General features: G+C 51.5%; 3 protein-coding genes across 8 annotated transcripts in view; 1 reads left to right on the forward strand and 2 right to left on the reverse strand.

Annotated features, from left to right (window-relative positions):
- Window positions 1-3064, reverse strand: AUP1 (AUP1 lipid droplet regulating VLDL assembly factor). Its single transcript, XM_032653579.1, has 12 exons — window positions 2881-3064; window positions 2660-2797; window positions 2430-2580; window positions 2045-2229; window positions 1713-1785; window positions 1548-1621; window positions 1253-1319; window positions 1055-1157; window positions 802-921; window positions 570-685; window positions 264-382; window positions 1-178 (listed from the first exon to the last, which is right to left on the reverse strand). The coding sequence occupies exons 1-12, from the start codon at window positions 2928-2930 to the stop codon at window positions 142-144; spliced, it is 1233 nt and encodes a 410-aa protein (XP_032509470.1). The 5' UTR covers window positions 2931-3064; the 3' UTR covers window positions 1-141.
- Window positions 2703-6474, forward strand: HTRA2 (HtrA serine peptidase 2). Its single transcript, XM_032653578.1, has 8 exons — window positions 2703-3812; window positions 3927-4131; window positions 4221-4415; window positions 4657-4689; window positions 4921-5026; window positions 5170-5239; window positions 5913-6008; window positions 6116-6474. The coding sequence occupies exons 1-8, from the start codon at window positions 3307-3309 to the stop codon at window positions 6279-6281; spliced, it is 1377 nt and encodes a 458-aa protein (XP_032509469.1). The 5' UTR covers window positions 2703-3306; the 3' UTR covers window positions 6282-6474.
- The window catches only part of LOXL3 (lysyl oxidase like 3), a 23675-nt gene continuing 12781 nt past the window's right edge, over window positions 6421-17314 (reverse strand). For 2 of the 6 annotated variants that reach the window (XM_032653566.1, XM_032653567.1), the window contains 10 exons: window positions 9685-9901; window positions 9286-9466; window positions 8997-9151; window positions 8594-8761; window positions 8296-8458; window positions 7808-8051; window positions 7600-7715; window positions 7383-7519; window positions 7163-7274; window positions 6427-6979 (listed from right to left, as the gene is read on the reverse strand). In XM_032653566.1, the coding sequence (XP_032509457.1) occupies window positions 6906-6979; window positions 7163-7274; window positions 7383-7519; window positions 7600-7715; window positions 7808-8051; window positions 8296-8458; window positions 8594-8761; window positions 8997-9151; window positions 9286-9466; window positions 9685-9901 (1567 nt within the window). In that variant the 3' untranslated portion in view covers window positions 6427-6905. Of the gene's footprint in view, window positions 6980-7162; window positions 7275-7382; window positions 7520-7599; window positions 7716-7807; window positions 8052-8295; window positions 8459-8593; window positions 8762-8996; window positions 9152-9285; window positions 9467-9684; window positions 9902-10090; window positions 10137-12119; window positions 12180-12813; window positions 12871-17314 lie in introns of those variants that run through there. The other 4 variants (XM_032653564.1, XM_032653565.1, XM_032653569.1 and 1 more) reach the window with 4 other exon arrangements.

Consider the following 17314-nt stretch of genomic DNA (forward strand, 5'->3'; position numbering starts at 1 on the left):
GTGAGTGAAAACCCTGAATTTAATGTGATACTGGGGGGAGCCCCATCCCTCCCTTTTTACCACCCACCCATCCGGCCTGTTGTGAGTTGGGTGAGGGCTGCCCCCAGTCTCCGTCCTGCGGCTCTGGGTGCCATCCTGTACTCAGTCAGCCTCCTGGGCCTGCCTCTCTGTGAATCTCCTGTGGGACATAAGGAGAAGACACTGTATGGGTTTTGTCGTATACAATCGGCCCCTTCCTACCCGCTGTTCTCTAAGCCCCTCACCTTCTTGCGTATTCATACAGCGCCTGCTTGCGCTCCTGCAGATTCTCCTGCCGGGCCCAGGAGGACTTGGCAAATGTTAGGGCTGTGGGTTGAGGGGTCACCGGGCCAGAGCTGGGGAACTGAGGTGATCACAATGTCAGAGGGCTTGCGAAGTCATCATCATTAAACACGCATCGAATGCCTACTTTGCAAGAGAGGCACTGTGCTAGGGTCTCAGGATCAAAAAAACAGATGTCAGGGACAGGGGATATGCAGACTGTCCCATCCCACCCCAAGTCTTGGACCTGCCCATTTTCTGGGTCTCACCTTGGGCATGGAGGCTGTGGGAAGGGCCTGGGTCCTCTCAGTGATGTCTTCAGGCATGAAAGTTACAGCTCCCTCAAGCAGATTAGTGATAGTCAAGTCTACACAGCCAGTCCTGGCTGGGCAGAAGGGAAGAGAGAACAGGACAGTCTGTTTCCCTGTTCACCTTCTCCCTTCACCACCCACTTTCCCTCTCTATGCCTGTCTCCTTACGTGAGTCTACCCTTTCTCATACCCAGGTCTCTCTGGATGACACCCAGTGGCACATGGGGTAAAACCTCCTTCACTCTCTGAGCCAGAGTTGCCAACTGCACATCAGGAGAAGGTCCAGGGGAGGGAGGGAAAGAAGACTGGGCTGCAAAAAAGAAATACAAAATAAGGTGAGTGGAGAACTAGGAGGACGGAGAGGCTGACTAGTACAGGCATAAGGAAGAAAGCACAACAGGCTGAAACAAAGCTAAAAAGCTTTGTGTCCAGAGACCACACACCTGACTGGGGACGCAATCTGGGGTGTCTCTGTCGCTTCATGTGCTCTGCTTTGTCTGCTGGAGTGAGTTGTGTCCCTGTCTGGCCCAACTCTTTGGCCACCAGCTAGGGAGAATTGGAAGATTGGAAGTTTCTTAAGCCTTCCTCTCCTTCCCCATAAGGAAAGAACCCACCTCCACCCTGCCTGTGTCCCCTACCACCTGTTGTACACGGAGGGAGAACGCCTCACTCCCCTCCCCCAGCTGTCGATGAACAGGACGAAGCCACCTGAAAAAAACAACCCAGGACCATGTTGGGGGCACCCACTCTCCACTCTGATACCTCTTTTCTTGGAACAGTGGTGGTGAGGATAGGGGAGATAGTAAATACTTTATATTGCCTCTGTGGTAGCACCTTGATATTAAAAGATCTGCAAATGGACAGGGCAGAGGCAACTACTTCCTTGACCTTGAGACGAGTTTCTCCCAGCCACCAAAAAGTGAGGACAGTTAATACCTTACTTGATACACCGTGAAAGGGACGAAAAGTGACCACAGCAGTTCTGAGACCCAGGAGGCATCTGACACCGTCTGAGGGGAGGGCATGAGTGAGGTCTAAGCCAGGGCCAGGAGTGGGAAACTTCCCCTCCCAACCCAGAGCTTCCCTGTTGAACACACTCACCACAGAAACTAGGGGTCTCTGGACTCGCAGGGTAAGAGGCTGTACCACATCCTGGATAGAAAATGGCCAGGAACTAAAAGAGGGAAGAGATAGTAGGATGGGATTCCAGCCAACCCAGTCAGCAGCTCATACCCAACTTAAAAACGGATAACTGTCAAACTGTACAAGTAGAAATATGGAGAATAAAGGGATTCAGGGGAAAGAACTAAAAGTGGACAGAAAGTAAATGAACTAGGAAGGGAGGGGGTAGGGCTGAAAAAGGCTGTGAAAACCCAAGGGCTCCCAGGCCTGACCACCTACACAGTTGGAGACAGATACCTGTGCTCACCCACCTGAAGCGCAGGAGCCCCTCCCGGCCATTGGTGGCCTCTTCCTCGGGGAATAGCAGCAGAGGGGTGGGGGGAAGCCTCGTTGAAGCACAGAATCTCTTGAGTGACTCCACCAACTCCCCCCGTCCATCCATCTCCATGAAGCCCCGAGACCAGCACACAAAGCTGGGGGGACTATTGAGTAGAGGCTGGGAATGGGAAGGAGAGAAAGCAAGAAGAAAAGAATGTTGAGAAATGAGAAAAACGGACAAATGGGTAGAAAAAGGGGGTCAGAGGTAAGGGTCAGTATCTTGTGGTCCCCAAAGGAAACCCGGACACGGAGAGGGGAGCCTTGAGCTGGGCCCCAGGGAACCGCCCCGCGGCACTCTCGGCTTCGTCCCTAACTCACGGTGCTACAGCTGGTGAGCAAGTTGACTATGTTGTGGTCGAAAGGTGTCACGTGGTTGGAAATGAGGACCCTGACGCGGTGATCTCGGAGTCCGGAGTCCTCCTGCCGGGCCACGAGCCCCAGCACTGCACACATGGTCCGCACCACGAACCTGGGAACGCCGGCAGTGGTGACTGCGCGGCCTCCGGCCAGGCCCAGCCCCGACCCTCCCCGAGCGCCCGGGTCGGAACCTGCGAAGGACGCTGTCTGGTAGCGCGCAGCTGACCAGGAAGACGTGGATCCCAAGAAAGACGCGCAGGACGAGGAGGCAGAACCCGACTGGAGCGTAGAGCAGCAGCGCGAGAAGCAGGAAGCCGTCACCCGGGAGCCTGGGGGGCGAGAGGCGGGGTGATCGGCTGCCGAAGGCCAAGTGGACGCGGGAGCCGGTCTCTTCCCTCCGGGGGAATCTTACCGGTGCGAGTCAAAGAGCCGCTCCGGCCCCGGCGACGGGGGAGGCTCCATTGCCGCCGCTTTAGGGGTGCCGGGCCGACGCCACCGCCATCTTCGCACCCCGCCGCAGGGGCTCTTGGGAAGGCGGAGTCTTCGGGCATCCGCCCAGGGTGCCGGGACCCGAAATCCTGAGGCGCCCCGGAAGGGCTAGCGCTCCCAGCATGCCTCGCGGGCCCTTTGACCACCTCATAACTCGCGTCCCACTGGGACCACAATTCCCGGCATTCGCGGGGCGGGGGCGGAGTCGGCCTCCCGGAATCCTTGGTTCCGGCGTGCACTTCTGGAGACTTCAGGTACCGGCGTGCTCCGCGTTCCGCCGTCCGCCCGCTAAGCGTCCAGGGCGCCTCCTCTGTGCAGGGCGGGCGACGAGGCTCCCGAGGCGGAGCTGATGGCTGCACTGAGGGCGGGGCGGGGTGCAGTCTGGAGCCTCCGGGGATGGCGCGCTTTGGGAGGGGGTCGCTGGGGAAAGGGACCCCTGTTGACCCCTGACCTCCGGGCCTTGCTGACGTCAGGAACTCCTGACCCTCGGGCCCGAGTGACTTATGGGACCCCCAGTTTCGGGGCCCGGTTGTCTGTGGGAGTCCTTGAACCACGAACATGTCTGACGTCGGGGACTTCGGATCCCCGAGCACGGCTGATCCAGGGGACCCCAGATCCCCGGATCCGGGAAGACTCAGGGACCCCTGGAACCCGTCCGCGCGTGTGGCTGGCGGTGGCGCTGGGCGCTGGGGGGGCAGTGCTCTTGCTGTTGTGGGGCGGGGGTCGGGGTCCCCCGGCCGTCCTCGCCTCGGTCCTTGGCTCGCCGCCTCCCTCTCCCCGGAGCCAGTACAACTTCATCGCGGACGTGGTGGAGAAGACGGCCCCTGCCGTGGTTTATATCGAGATCTTGGGCCGGTAACGGTGGGGTAGACCCGGAGGAACTGAAACCGCGGGTAGAGGGCGGGCGAGAAGGAGGGGTCCGAGCCTCCTCACATCCGTGCTTCCCCAACCCCCGCCCCCCTATCCCAGGCACCCTTTTTCGGGCCGCGAAGTCCCTATCTCGAATGGCTCAGGATTCGTGGTGGCTGCCGACGGGCTCATCGTTACCAACGCTCATGTGGTGGCTGATCGGCGCCGAGTCCGTGTCAGGCTGCCTAGCGGCGATACGTATGAGGCCGTCGTCACAGCTGTGGATCCCGTGGCAGATATCGCCACGCTGAGGATTCAGACCAAGGTGGGGGTCTGGGCAGGCCATGTCTGGTTGGGGCTCTGAATTTGCTCACATCTCCAGATGACAGGTCTCTTGTACCCATTCTCCCTTAGGAGCCTCTCCCCACGCTGCCCCTGGGACGTTCAGCCGATGTCCGGCAAGGGGAGTTTGTTGTTGCCATGGGAAGTCCCTTTGCACTGCAGAACACGATCACATCCGGCATTGTCAGCTCTGCTCAGCGTCCAGCCAGAGACCTGGGCCTTCCCCAAACCAATGTGGAATACATCCAGACTGATGCAGCTATTGATGTGCGTCCTGATAAGAGAGAAATGACAGACTAGGTTGGGGGAGGGGGTAGAGGTGTGTGGTGCAAGAACCAGCTGTGATAGATGGTGGATTAGCCTGTATACAGAGGTTGGGTGGCAAAAACCGTGCCCACCCCTTCATGGGCTGGTAAAGGAGAGAATTTGGAGAAAGTGCCTCCATCCTGGTTTTGCCCCCAGGCATAGAGTCCCTGGATCTCTTCCATATTTTCTCCTTGTCCTGCAGTTTGGAAACTCTGGCGGTCCCCTGGTTAACCTGGTGAGTGGGACATCCTTTCCGAGAATCCCTGTCCCAGGTCAGTGTGGGAAGGGGTGGGTTTTCCCTAATTCAATGATGTTTGGTCAAGTTTCTGAGCAGTTTCTTGTTGGCTGTCTCCTGGAATCCAGCCAGATCTCCCCGACTCCCCAACACTCCCTGCTACTCTTGCTCAGGTACCCCCATCTCCTACTATTTGTTTGGGCTAGAGAATAGTGGGCTCTTTCCCAACAGGATGGGGAGGTGATTGGGGTGAATACAATGAAGGTCACAGCTGGAATCTCCTTTGCCATCCCTGCTGATCGCCTTCGAGAGTTTCTACATCGTGGAGAAAAGAAGAGTAAGCCTGGCTTGGGGGTAAAGGGTTTCCTTTAAGTAGTGGGGGGTGGAGGTGGGGGCTTGTTGGAGAGGGGTCTGTTGGGAGGAGCAGGAGGGGGAAGGAAGGATGTAGCTGGGTGGGGCCTATTTGTCCCTCTGTCACAGATTCCTGGTTTGGAAGCAGTGGGTCCCAGCGCCGCTACATTGGCGTGATGATGCTAACCCTGACTCCCAGGTATGAGCTATAGGGGTAGGGCCATCAGTGTAACCAGCTGTGGGCACCTGGCACTTCTGTTGAGCTTCATTCTCAGTTCTGTCTTTATCTAAGATGAGTTGCCTCATACTTGGAACTCTCAGAAGAGCTGTCCTCTCTCATTATCTTGATTTTCTCACCCCACTCCACTTTGCATACCTCCCACCTGATTGATTTCATCCCGTTATTGCTTTGATTTACAACCTCCAATCCATTAGCCTGGTGTTTAGGGGCCATTTTCCATGTCTTCAACTCAGCCTTCTGGACATGGCTTCCCTATGAGTATATTCTTTTCTGTCCAACTTGATTTCCTAATCCCATGTTTTCGTTTATGTTGTTCTCATTTTATATAAATATCAGACCAATCCTTCTAGGTTCAGCTAAAGTTATACCACCTCCTTCTAGCTTCTCTTAGGATTTTAGAATGGCATTAGTGCTATTGATTTAATACCGTGTCATTTGGAATTAGTTACCTTTTATATACATGTCCCACTTCCTAACTGCTAGAAGGCGGAAAGTGAATTGTTTGTGTCTCAAGAGGATCTAGTGCATGCCCTATCCAGAACTTATCAGTGTGTTGATGAGAGATTTCAGGCGAACCCAGAATTGGGAGAGTGCCGTGGTGTGGTTAACAAAGTGATCTGTGTCCTTTCAGCATCCTTGCTGAACTACAGCTTCGAGAACCAAGCTTTCCTGATGTTCAGCATGGTGTGCTCATCCATAAAGTCATCCTGGACTCCCCTGCACACCGGTGAGGGAGAGATTGCACTGGGAGGTGGAGATGGGTGAGGTGTTTATGTGCCCTTGGACTGGGCCATCTCTTCCCTCCTTTATCTCTCTGTACACTTTTTGCCGTAGGGCTGGTCTACGGCCTGGTGATGTGATCTTGGCCATTGGGGAGCGGCTGGTACAAAATGCTGAAGATATTTATGAAGCCGTTCGAACCCAGTCCCAGCTGGCAGTGCGGATCCGGCGGGGACCGGAAACATTGACCTTATATGTGACCCCTGAAGTCACAGAATGAATGGATCAGCAAGAGTAGGAGGCTCCTGCTCTGATTTCTACCTTGCTTTCCTGGCTTGGGTTCTTATGGCACCTGGATGGAGGATTAAATGAACCAGTTGGGGGCAGGTCCCTCCAACTACCAGCACCAATCCCTGGGCCCTGAGGAATCACAAAAACACTTTTTATATAAAATAAAATTATACCTAGCAACATGTTATACTCAAAAATGAGGGGAAGGGTGGCGCACTGCTCTTTCCCCCCACAAAAAGGCTAGAGGTAAAGCCGTATCTCCCTGAACTGAGAGGAGATATTGGGAGTTGACCATTCTGACCTCCCTATTTAAGAAAACGAGCTGCTGCTGTCTTTTCCTGGGCAGTCAATCAGGTGCGCCTCGTTGTGGCGTGCTTGGTTTGGTGCTGGGCCTGGGAGCAAAATTCCCCATGCCTGGCTACAGATCCAGACAGCTGGCGTAAAAGGAGGGCAATAACTTCTGCTTGACAGTTCTCCACCCACAGTGCACAATGGATGAGTGCTGTGGGCCTGCTGACGTCAAGGATTCCTTGGTAAGCTCCTGAGGTAATGGCAGCCTCAGACCCCTGCCATTAGGGGCCAGTTGTGGTCTGCAGAGGAAGGTGGTGGCACCTTAGATGATCTGGTTGCTGGTCTGGCCAGGGTAGCGTTCGAACCTCCTGTTGGCCTCTTCACTGAAGGCATCACCTGCAAGGTGAACATGTGGTTTGGGCAGGAAGATTGACCTGTTGTGGGGAAGGGTGGGTAGAAGTGGGGAGACTGGAAAATACGGAAGTGGGTGGGAAGACATAGAAACAACCTAGGGAGAAGAGAATGAAGGCCTTTCCCTCCCATCCCCCAGTCTTTCTGGCTTCTCTTCCCACCAAATACCAATGTGGCAGTTGTGCACCCAGATGCGATGTCCATCGTATTTGCAGTTACATTTCATTGCATTGTTGGTGAAGTCACTTTCTGCTACTTCAAAATTGGGGTTGATGACCACCTGTGAGTGGGAAAATGCCAGCTTAACCGGCTGCAGTCCTCAAATCCAGATGTGTCTTTAATAAACACTCCTCCCACGCAATAGCTGGAAATCCTAGATCCCAGGCACCTGCAGAATGTAGTTTCCTGGCTTCACATCTGTGATGTCAATCCACTGACAGTCGATGTCGTGCCGGTAGAGATCCCAGCAACCCACAGTAATGCCCTGCTCTCCAAAGTTGGCACACTCATACCTCTTGGAGACATCTGAAGAGATAAGCATATGTCAGTGTGAGGCAAGGCCATGGGGATGAGGAAACTGTAGTCTACTCTAGGCCTCAACTCACCCTCCTGACACTCGGTGTCTTCTAGACAGAAACTAGCTTTGTGGCCCTCAGCCACCTTGGTGCCGTTGGGGGTCAGGATATCATAGTGAGTGAAGATGTCCATACTGTGATAATGCCTGTGGGGACAAGGGAACCCCTGTTTCCTTCCCTGCCCACAGCAGGCTTGCCCCGTCCCCAGTGGCCTTGCCCTTCTACTTGACCCTCTCACCCATGACACTCATGCCACACCCAGGAGTGGCGCCCAGCCTTGGGCCTGAAGTCAGCGCGTCCCAGGTTGTGGATCTGGGAGGAGAATCGGAGCAGACGCCGGTGGCCGTAAGGCCAGTTGGCTGAGCGGGCCGAGCTAGCCAGGCAGTTCTCTTCAGCAGCACAGTACAACATGTGCAGGGGCCTGTCCTCAATGTACGCGGTCTCCTGCACCAGTGCTGAGTGCAGCAGCAGATCTGACGCGGCTGCACCAAGGAAGGAAGGAGAGGGTTAGAACTCACTGCTGAGGGGCAGGGACAGATGGGAGTGCGTCCATTCTCACCCCCAGCCCCTGCCCCGCATCCCCTTCCCCCCACCCCCAGAAAGTTGGGTGAGACTGGTTTTCTGCAGGGAAGGCAGACCCCTCCGGATTGCAGCTCTCTCTCTCCCTGCAAAGGGGTAGCCCACAGCCTCCCTTCCCTGGCTTGAGTCACCCGACCCTTCACTCACTCTCAGAACAAATGACTCCAGCAGTGAAATGGCTTCCTGTCCTCTTGCAGGCGACGTGGGTGCCATGATGAGCACACTGGTCCAGGGACAGCTCGGTCCCTGTGCAGTGCACTCCACTCATCACCACCTCTGTTATATTCCCTGAGTCCCAGTACCAGGTCTCCTGGGGACATACAGAGGTGTTTTTGTGAGGCCACCATCCAGCCTCCCAGGCCAAGGGGACTCATTTTGACAGTCCTCTGCCCCAAACACAGCCTTTGGAGGCAATAGCCTTGGTTCCTCTCTCCTCCCCACTCACCTGCAGGCCATGGTTGGCATAGCCCAGTCCGAGTTGCCTGCAGGCAACCATGGCCTCCAGTGTCCCCCAGTCATCCCCACAGATGAGGCCCCAGCGAAGGGACCCAGGTCCTCCTGTCTGCACCTCGACTCGCCCTTCGTGTCGGCTGCGGCCCCCGCTGAGTCGGATCTGTAGTGACACAGTGGAAGTACTGGGGAAGCTTTTGGGGGTGGAGTAGCGGGAGTCTGTAGCAGGCCTATGGCTGAATGGTGATTCAGAGGCACTTAAAGGGCTAGCAAGTGGTGGCATCAGGTGGGAGCTGCTGGATGGCAGGGGCATGGGGCAGTGGGCATCAGACTGCAGATCATGACCAGAACTGGATAGGATGTGAGATACCTGAATCAAGGTGGAAAGAATGACTGACCTTGGTCTCTACCCCAGTGTAGGGCAGGTTGCATCGGACTCCAGCATCTTGGCTATGGGAACAGTCCTCAGCTGTGATGTTCCTGTGGGGGCACTTCCAGAGGGAGGGTTCCTGGCCAGAGCATCGAACTTCACTCAAATGGATGGCACCCATGCCTAAGGTCAGAGGTCAAAGATCAGGAGGTTCTAACTTCATTATCTGTCCAGGGGTCTCCTTCCTAAGGAATGTACCCTCCCCCAGGAGTGTGTACCTCCTCCTTCCCTCTCCCTCCCACCTGCACCCCCCTCACCCTGCCCCATGCGGGCACCGCTCAGAGCCTCTCGAGCACTCCCGAAGCCCAGCTCCCGACACACCACGCTGGCTGCCTGCAGGTCCCACTTGCGGTCACAGACTGTGCCCCACGTGCCAGCCTTCAGGACTTCTACCCGGCCCTCTCCTGGGTGGGCTCCACCCTTTAATCGCACTCGGGCCTGTAAAGGAGAGAGAGGTGCCCAGCAGTGAATGGAAACATCAGCACAGAGAGGGCTGAGTAGACACGGGAGATGAATGAGATTCTGGTGGGAGGGAGCATGGGAGGTAGGAGGTTCCTCTCTGTCCTCAAAGGTCAAGGCTGTGCTTAATCAGGGGCTGGCCAGGCTGGGGGTTCTCCGCCTGGGGTGGGGAAGGTCATAGTCACTGTCTCACACACCTCCCCCTGAGGCTTCGACTGTTGCTTCTTCTGGCCACTGGACGCTGCGTAGAGAGGGCTTGGCACACAGCTCACCACCGCAGGGCCCCCCCCAGGGCACCTGGTGGTGTCATTGGCACGATAGAACTCCAAGGAGCAGAGAGAGAGGTGGGCCTCCGTGCCCACGCACGCCACCCCATGCAGACCAAAGGAGTGTTGCTGCCGCTGGGCCAGCAGCCTGGGGGGACAGGAGTGGGAGCAGTAGGGTAAAGCAGTGCTCCTGCCTCTTTGCCCACATCCCTCCTCCCACTCCGTGCCTCCACCCATGACCACTTTAGCCCTTCTTCTTCCCCTCTTCTCCGCAAAAACACAGAGACAAAGAGACAAAGGTAATGGCGAGTTTCTAGGCCGAAAGAGCCTAGATTACCTGGACGGGGGGCTGGTCCATGGGGACCTTCTGCAGCAGAAGAACCCTATGGGAAGGAAGGCTCGTCTTGACTTGCCTGACAGAAGCCTTGTTCTGTACGGTTTCAGGGTGCTGGCCCTAATGGAGGCTGAGGCTGACGCTACTGTGCAAAGACAAGAGGAAGCCAGGACTGCCCAGCTGGAAGAGATGGGTAGGAGGGAGTAGCTGACACAAACAGGAAGCCTGGATAGCCAGAGTGAGCAGATCCTTCTATTACGCTGTGACTGAAATAACTAAATGAGTCAGGATGCAAAGGAGTGAGTAAGTCTTGCGTCTACATGGCTTCTTAGAGGCCAGAGGGGTTTCCAGGCCAGAGGATGATGGGCAGTTATGGAAGAACAGACCAGATGGTGAACACAGGAAAGACTGGAGCTGGTATATACAGGAACGAAGATGTACAAATACAAGACAGACAAAGAGGGGCCACGTGACCAGAGAAGGCGAGTGAATATGAACAACAGAAGGCTGAAGATATCCCCAGACCTAAGCTGAACTGTATGAGTCTTTAATGAGGTAGTGCATGCTTCTGCAGTTTAAATGTAACAGAAAGAATGTTCCATAGCCCCTCAAGTGGGAAAATGGGACTAAATTAGAGATGTTAAAACTTGGAAACACAGCAGAGAGATGCTAGAGAGAATGAGGAGACTTGCTTATTGACACCAACGGAATGAGATACTGCAGTGAGCCATGTGATGAGAGAAGTACTTTCTTCCCAGAACAGCTGGTTTGAACCCAGAGAGGAAAGGAACCAGGTGAGGCCTGGTGTTGGTGGAGTGGGTCTGTGAGGCTGGTTTGGCAGTGAATTATTGCAGTAATGTGCTCCATTACTTGATGTCAGAGGAAGGAAGGAATATGACGATTTGAAGCCATTGGCTGGGAAGACACAGAGAGATGGACAAGTTATAAACAAATCAGACAAAGGAAGCCTGGAGACTTTACAGAATACCTTTGCGAGCTCAAGATAAGTGGATTCAAAGAGACCAGGTATTCTCCCAAAGTCCTGTCTGGCTGAAAATAAAAGTCAAAGACGCCATCAGAGGAAAAAGACATCTCTCTTCTAAACTCTCTCCTCCTTTTTTCCCCATAACTGACAAAATAAAAACACCAGTGTGCATTTTAATGTGGGGGTCAGGGAAGGCCAGAGTATGGCCATGTTGGGCAAGATGACCCTAAGCTGGAAGGGCACTACAAGATCACCCCCAAATTCCAAGCCCCTTTGAAGGCACCAGAGGGAGGAGCTGGGGAATGAGGGGTACCAGGGGCCACTGAGTGATCTCGGAATGCTGTGAAGAGAGGAGGAAACAATAGAAAGGGATGAATTCTCTATACCTCAACTACTGCTGCAGATGCTATCAGAGAGACTTCTCACGCACAAATTGTCTTTAGAAACCAAGTGAGACACAATCATCGGGATTGGAAGCTTTCCATTCCCTGGGGTTCTGAAGGAACCCAGGAGGAAAATGATGGGACTGGGAGCCTAATTGTGTGAACTGGGCCAGAGATCAGGACTTCTGTGTGACTCCATCCCCGACAGAGTTTCCAGAGGGGATCCTCAGTCTCACTTCCAAGCTGGTAGCACTTATTTTTAACAATTAAATAAAGGTAGGATGGGAACACTGATCCCTTAGGCAAACTTAACTTCTTGGTGGCGAGGCAAGCATGGCATCTGAAGGACAAGAGTGCCAGAGTATCTACTAAAACCTGCTGGGTGAAGGTAAATAAGCCTGTGGAACAAGGGTAGTCAGTGGATGAACTTCTACTGAGATTTTCAAAAATCCTGTGACAAGCATAATTCCTCAGAGAACCACATAAGGGCCAGTCTTACTTTACATTTCGGTGACTCATCTGGAAGGTGGCTTGTAACAGTTGCTGCTGCTCTTCCACCTCTTGGTGGAGGCTTCTCTTGGACCCCTTCCTGACCACAGCCCGACGCCCCTGACTCGTCACTCGGCACTCCCTCTCCTCTCCACTTAGCCTGAACTTTATTTACCTCTTGATTGGCCCCCTGCCCACTCGGGGTTTGGGTTTGGCTTTAAGCTTGATGACTGGTCTGAAAAAAGGAGAAAGAAGTTATTGGAGGTAGCGGTCAGGTATGTTGCCAGGGAAAAGTAAAGGATTATTATTATTATTTTCTGTTTCTAGGAAGGACCCTTCATGCAGAGTATGGGGAGGGGCAAAGCAAAGGCAGTCAGATTTTCCACATATACTGCTGCATACCACTTAATTATTTTTGGAATACATTCTGCTCTCTGGATTCAGCAACAGTAATGAGAAAACTAGTTATGTCAATCCAGGTGGTGAGGGGAGAGGAGATAAGAGGAATGGTAAAGGGAGAAGAGAGAATGGAAATGCAGATGAATTAAGGGAGGTTAGGAGTTGGGGCAGGGGAGGAAGCATGCAGGTGGCTGAGGCTGGAGTCCAAGCTACTTGGGGGAAGCATAAAGATGCAGAGGCTTTTCCTAAGCCATTCCTGCATTATTTCCTCCTTGGGCTTCCTAAGATCAAAGCTTACCCATCCCCATGCCTGCCTCCCCTCCCCTCTCCCCTGGAATGGCCATTTTCCAGTCATATCCCTGATTCATCAGCTTGGGTTCTGGGATGGACATGGATAGGCTGCCTTCCATCCATCCACCTCCTGGGGTCACAGGGATGAGCAGGAGGTCCCGGGGCTCTTGCCCCATTACCTTCCAAGGGGCTTGGAGCGTCGGGCCGAGGCTTTGGCCGCTCGCTTCCTCAACTTTCTGTGAGGATAAGACAACAGCAGAGTCAGGATCAGTCTAGAACGAAGTGGGAAAAGCTAGTGCAACTGGGATCAGGGGCAAGATTTCTTTTCCAATAGTTAGAGGGCTCCTGGTGGCAGGATCTTACAACATCAGATACCTCCAAAGTTCAACCCTTCACAGCTGTTTGGCCTCATAAGCACATTACCAAACAGGTGAGCAGCAGTGAAGGACATGGACTCGGGGCTGATAAAGACCCTATACCAGGACCCACAGAAATTAGGTTAAGGCAGATAGGGAATAAGGACTCTTGGGTTGATATTAGGGCTGATCTAAACCTGGGGGGAGGGCTAGGGGAACGGGTGTTAAGTAGAAGAGGTTAGGATTGCCAGACTGACTAGGCAAGGAGAGAGAACTGGCTTGGTCACACCTAGAGAGGCTATGTATTTTTTTCTTGGATGCTCTCTGGCTTCTGGCATGTCCAGGCCTGAGGCCAGTGAACCAGGACCAAGGACCAAGGCTGGATAGTAAGGGACATTAACTTGGTCTGACTGGAGAGCATAAGGCCAGGCTGCTTAGGATGACAGAACCCTTCCTGCTTTAGTTAAATCCCATATGCTTTAGTCATTGCTTTAGTCATTCACAAACTGAGCTCATTTCCCAAACTTACTTCCAGGGATTAAGTTCTAAAACCTTATTTCTTCTTAATTGGCCTAAATATTTGACCTATTTTATTCTTCAAGAAGTTGCCTTAAGTCTAATGCGTGGAAACTAGGTCTGTTTCTCCACTCATTCTCCCTTTGATTTCAAAGACTTTCACTTTGCCCCCTTTGTCCTGTCCAACTATGTATAATGAATGCAGGTCTTGTCTGTCCTTACAAAATTTATGGAATTCCCTGTTATCCTCTTAGTTATCATCTCTTTGAACATGTTCCTGCTCTGCTGTTTCTCTTGAGGAGTCATCTTTGGATGTGGTATACTATGTGCAGATGTGCTAGGATTTTAATAAATGGATTTTAACAGGGCTGAATCTGCTTGGTACCTCCTGCCCTGGCTTCTTACTGAGGATGTACTTAGTTGGTCTTTTTGCCAAAACGTTCAGTATGTCCAACATTCCTAGCAAAGAGTCCACAATAACTCTCGGGTCCCTTTCCTGAGAAACTACTAAGAAACTTTCCTGAGACGCTACTAAGAGTTTAGAACCTTTCATCATATATGTATCGTGTGAAACTTTTTCTCTAGATGTGTTTTTCTCAAACATGTCTGAAATGAAATATACCTGGCACTTTCTTTCACCAGTAACCCAGAGAGATCATTCTGATCTCCAGCGCTGTATTCAGAAAAACGTAGTTATTACCTAGAAATTTAGAAGTACTTCTTCTCTGAGTTATTTAAGGACTATATAAGGTCTTTATATTATATATTATATATAATAATATACATTATAAGGCAAATACAGGTTACATTAAGGACCTGGTACTTGTTTAGGACCAGTACTGATATTTGTCTTGATATTTCTTCATTCACAAATGTGCTTGTTTTCCCTATCATGTGTTCCTTCCACCATCAAACATGAAAAGCTACCTGCATCTGCACATCCTCTTCTCATTCCAACTGTCTTTCTTCTCTAAGGCCACTGCCCGCAAACGCTTCTGAATTCCTTCCCCTCTGTTCCTTTCTCTCCTTCTCAACTGAGAAGTTGCACATAACCTCTCCTTCTCAATCGAATCCTTTTAAACATGTTCAGCTCTCTCTCTCTCTCTTTCTCTCTCTCACACACACACACACACACACACACACACACACACACACACACCCTCCACCCCACATCTTTCTCCCTCTTCATAGAAAAACTTTTCAGTGGTTGTCAACACTCATCATCTTTCCTCCCACTCACTCCTTAACCCACCCCTTTCTGGTTTCCGCCCCCCCCTCCCCGCATCACTCTGCGATAATAAATCCAGAAGATTTTTTTTCTTCTTTTTTAGTCTTCATCCCATTGACTCTTGGTAGCATCTGACACTGCTGTTCTCTCTTTCCCTCCTTGGCTGTCACAACACTACTGGCCTTGTTTCAGTCCTAATTCTGGTTGCTCTTTCTTGGTCTTCTTATCAGGCTCCCCCTCTATATAGTCATTAAATTTTTAGAGCTCTAAGGCATTCTTCTCACTCCACATCCTCTCTTTATATGTTCTCGTTCACACCTAACCTTGTATATTCCATTGCCTTCTTGATGTTCCTACTTAGATATCTCCAAGTTATCTAAAATTTAATGTGGGTCTAAAAAATAAACATAACTCTTCCAGCAAAATCTACGCCGGAAACCTAGGAGTCAACCTTGACTCTTCTCTCTTCAATCCGTAACGAAGTCCTGTCAATGTTCTGTCCTAAACAACTCTCTAATCCATTTGCTCTTGCTCTTCTCTAAACCATTCTCAGAAATGCAGTCAAAGTAATCTCTCAGAGCCACAAACCTGATCATGTCCTCTCACAGCCCTCCTCATTAAAAAACTTCAGGGCTTCCCTGGTGGCGCAGTGGTTGGGAGTCCGCCTGCCGATGCAGGGGACGCGGGTTCGTGCCCCGGTCTGGGAGGATCCCACATGCCGCGGAGCGGCTGGGCCCGTGAGCCATGGCCGCTGGGCCTGCGCGTCCGGAGCCTGTCCTCCGCAACGGGAGAGGCCACAACAGTGAGAGGCCCGCGTAACGCATAAAAAAAAAAAAAAAAAAAAAACTTCAATGATTTTCCATTACTTTTATCATAAAGATCCAAATCCTTAACATAGCCTATAAGGTCTTCTATGATTTGGTGCCTAACTAACTCTCTCATCACCTCTGTGTTCTGAGCACCTTGCACAGTGCTTGGCAAACAGTAGGAGTTCAATAAATATCTATCAAACTGAAATGAGCTAGAAGAGTGACTTCTTAAACAGCACTTAAGCTCTTAGAACCTCAACTTCTTTGCCTGAAAAAGGGCAGTAAATGGTTCAATTATCTGTACATTATTTTCCTCTTCTAAGATTCTACAACTTTCACATGTTCTAGGGTAGAACTACCAAACGAAGTTTAAAAATGATAAATATATCACATTCTGATTTTCTTATTCTCTAAATCTTACTGACTTCCTCTAAAAGCTAGCAGATGCATCTTCTTTCTCTAAGGAAGGTAGAGTTATTTATAACTATCTTGCCTAGCCTTTATAATTGTATTACCTACGAGGATTCTCCCTCTGTCCGACTTGACCTGTGAAGGAGTATCTATACCATATCCTCATCACAGAATCTCCCAGGACCCCTGTAATCTCTTTCCCCACTAAGAATGAACACTGTACGAAGTATATTTCCTTCTCCAGCCTTCATATCCCAGACTCAGTAAGAGATCCCAATAGGTACACAAATATTCCTGATTTCCGAAACTTACTTGAGGCTGTATATACGTGGGGACAATTCCCGGGCCTCAAAATGCCCCGGGACGGCCCACGTCTAAAGTTAGTTCATATTAACTTGAAGCCCAGAGTTGCATGATGGATACCATCCTTCTCTTGAGCAGCTTCAGTATCATTTTAGTTCTTTCTTCTTTTATTTTCTATATTCTATCAGTCATCCTACATCTATTCATTCCCCTCTCTCCTCGTTGTCATCCTCCCGCTTCATGACTAATCTTACTGCATCTAGAACTTCCTCTTCCAGTTCACTACTATCAAACTTTTAAAAACATTGGCCTTATTTTATCACTGTCCCATATAAGTACTTTTATTTTTTAATTTTCCGTAAGATAAAGGTAAAACTCTCCAATCTGGCATGAAAAGTGTTCCATTTTCTAGCCTTACTCTATCCATTCGGATCTTTCTTCCACTATTTCTCAGTATAAATCTTCTACTCTTGTCAACTGTCTTTCAAAATATCCTATTCATTTTCATCTTTGTCGGGGTCAGCAATAACTTCCATGTTGCTAAATCCAGTATTCATTTCTCAGTCCTCATGTTTTTAGACCCATCAGCGGCGCTGACACACTTGATCACTCTTCCTTGAAGCACTTTACTTGGCTTCTAGACCTCCACACTCACCTGCTTTTCTTTCTACCTCACCTCCGTTTGCATTTTTTTTTTTTTTTTTTTTTTTTGCGGTACGTGGGCCTCTCACTGTTGCGGCCTCTCCCGTTGCGGAGCGCAGGCTCCGGACGCGCAGGCTCAGTGGCCATGGCTCACGGGCCCAGCCGCTCCGCGGCATGTGGGATCTTCCCGGACCGGGGCACGCACCCGTGTCCCCTGCATCGGCAGGCCGACTCTCAACCACTGCGCCACTAGGGAAGCCCTGCATTTTGTTGTTGTTGTTTTTTGTTTGGCCACGCCGCACCACGCCATGCAGCACGCAGGATCTTAGTTTCCTGACCAGGGATCGAACCCGTACCCCCTGCATTGGGAGCATAGAGTCTTAACCACTGGACTGCCAGGGTAGTCCCCTCTTTG

This window comes from Phocoena sinus, chromosome 13 (assembly GCF_008692025.1).
Source record: "Phocoena sinus isolate mPhoSin1 chromosome 13, mPhoSin1.pri, whole genome shotgun sequence".
NCBI classification, from domain to species: domain Eukaryota; kingdom Metazoa; phylum Chordata; class Mammalia; order Artiodactyla; family Phocoenidae; genus Phocoena; species Phocoena sinus.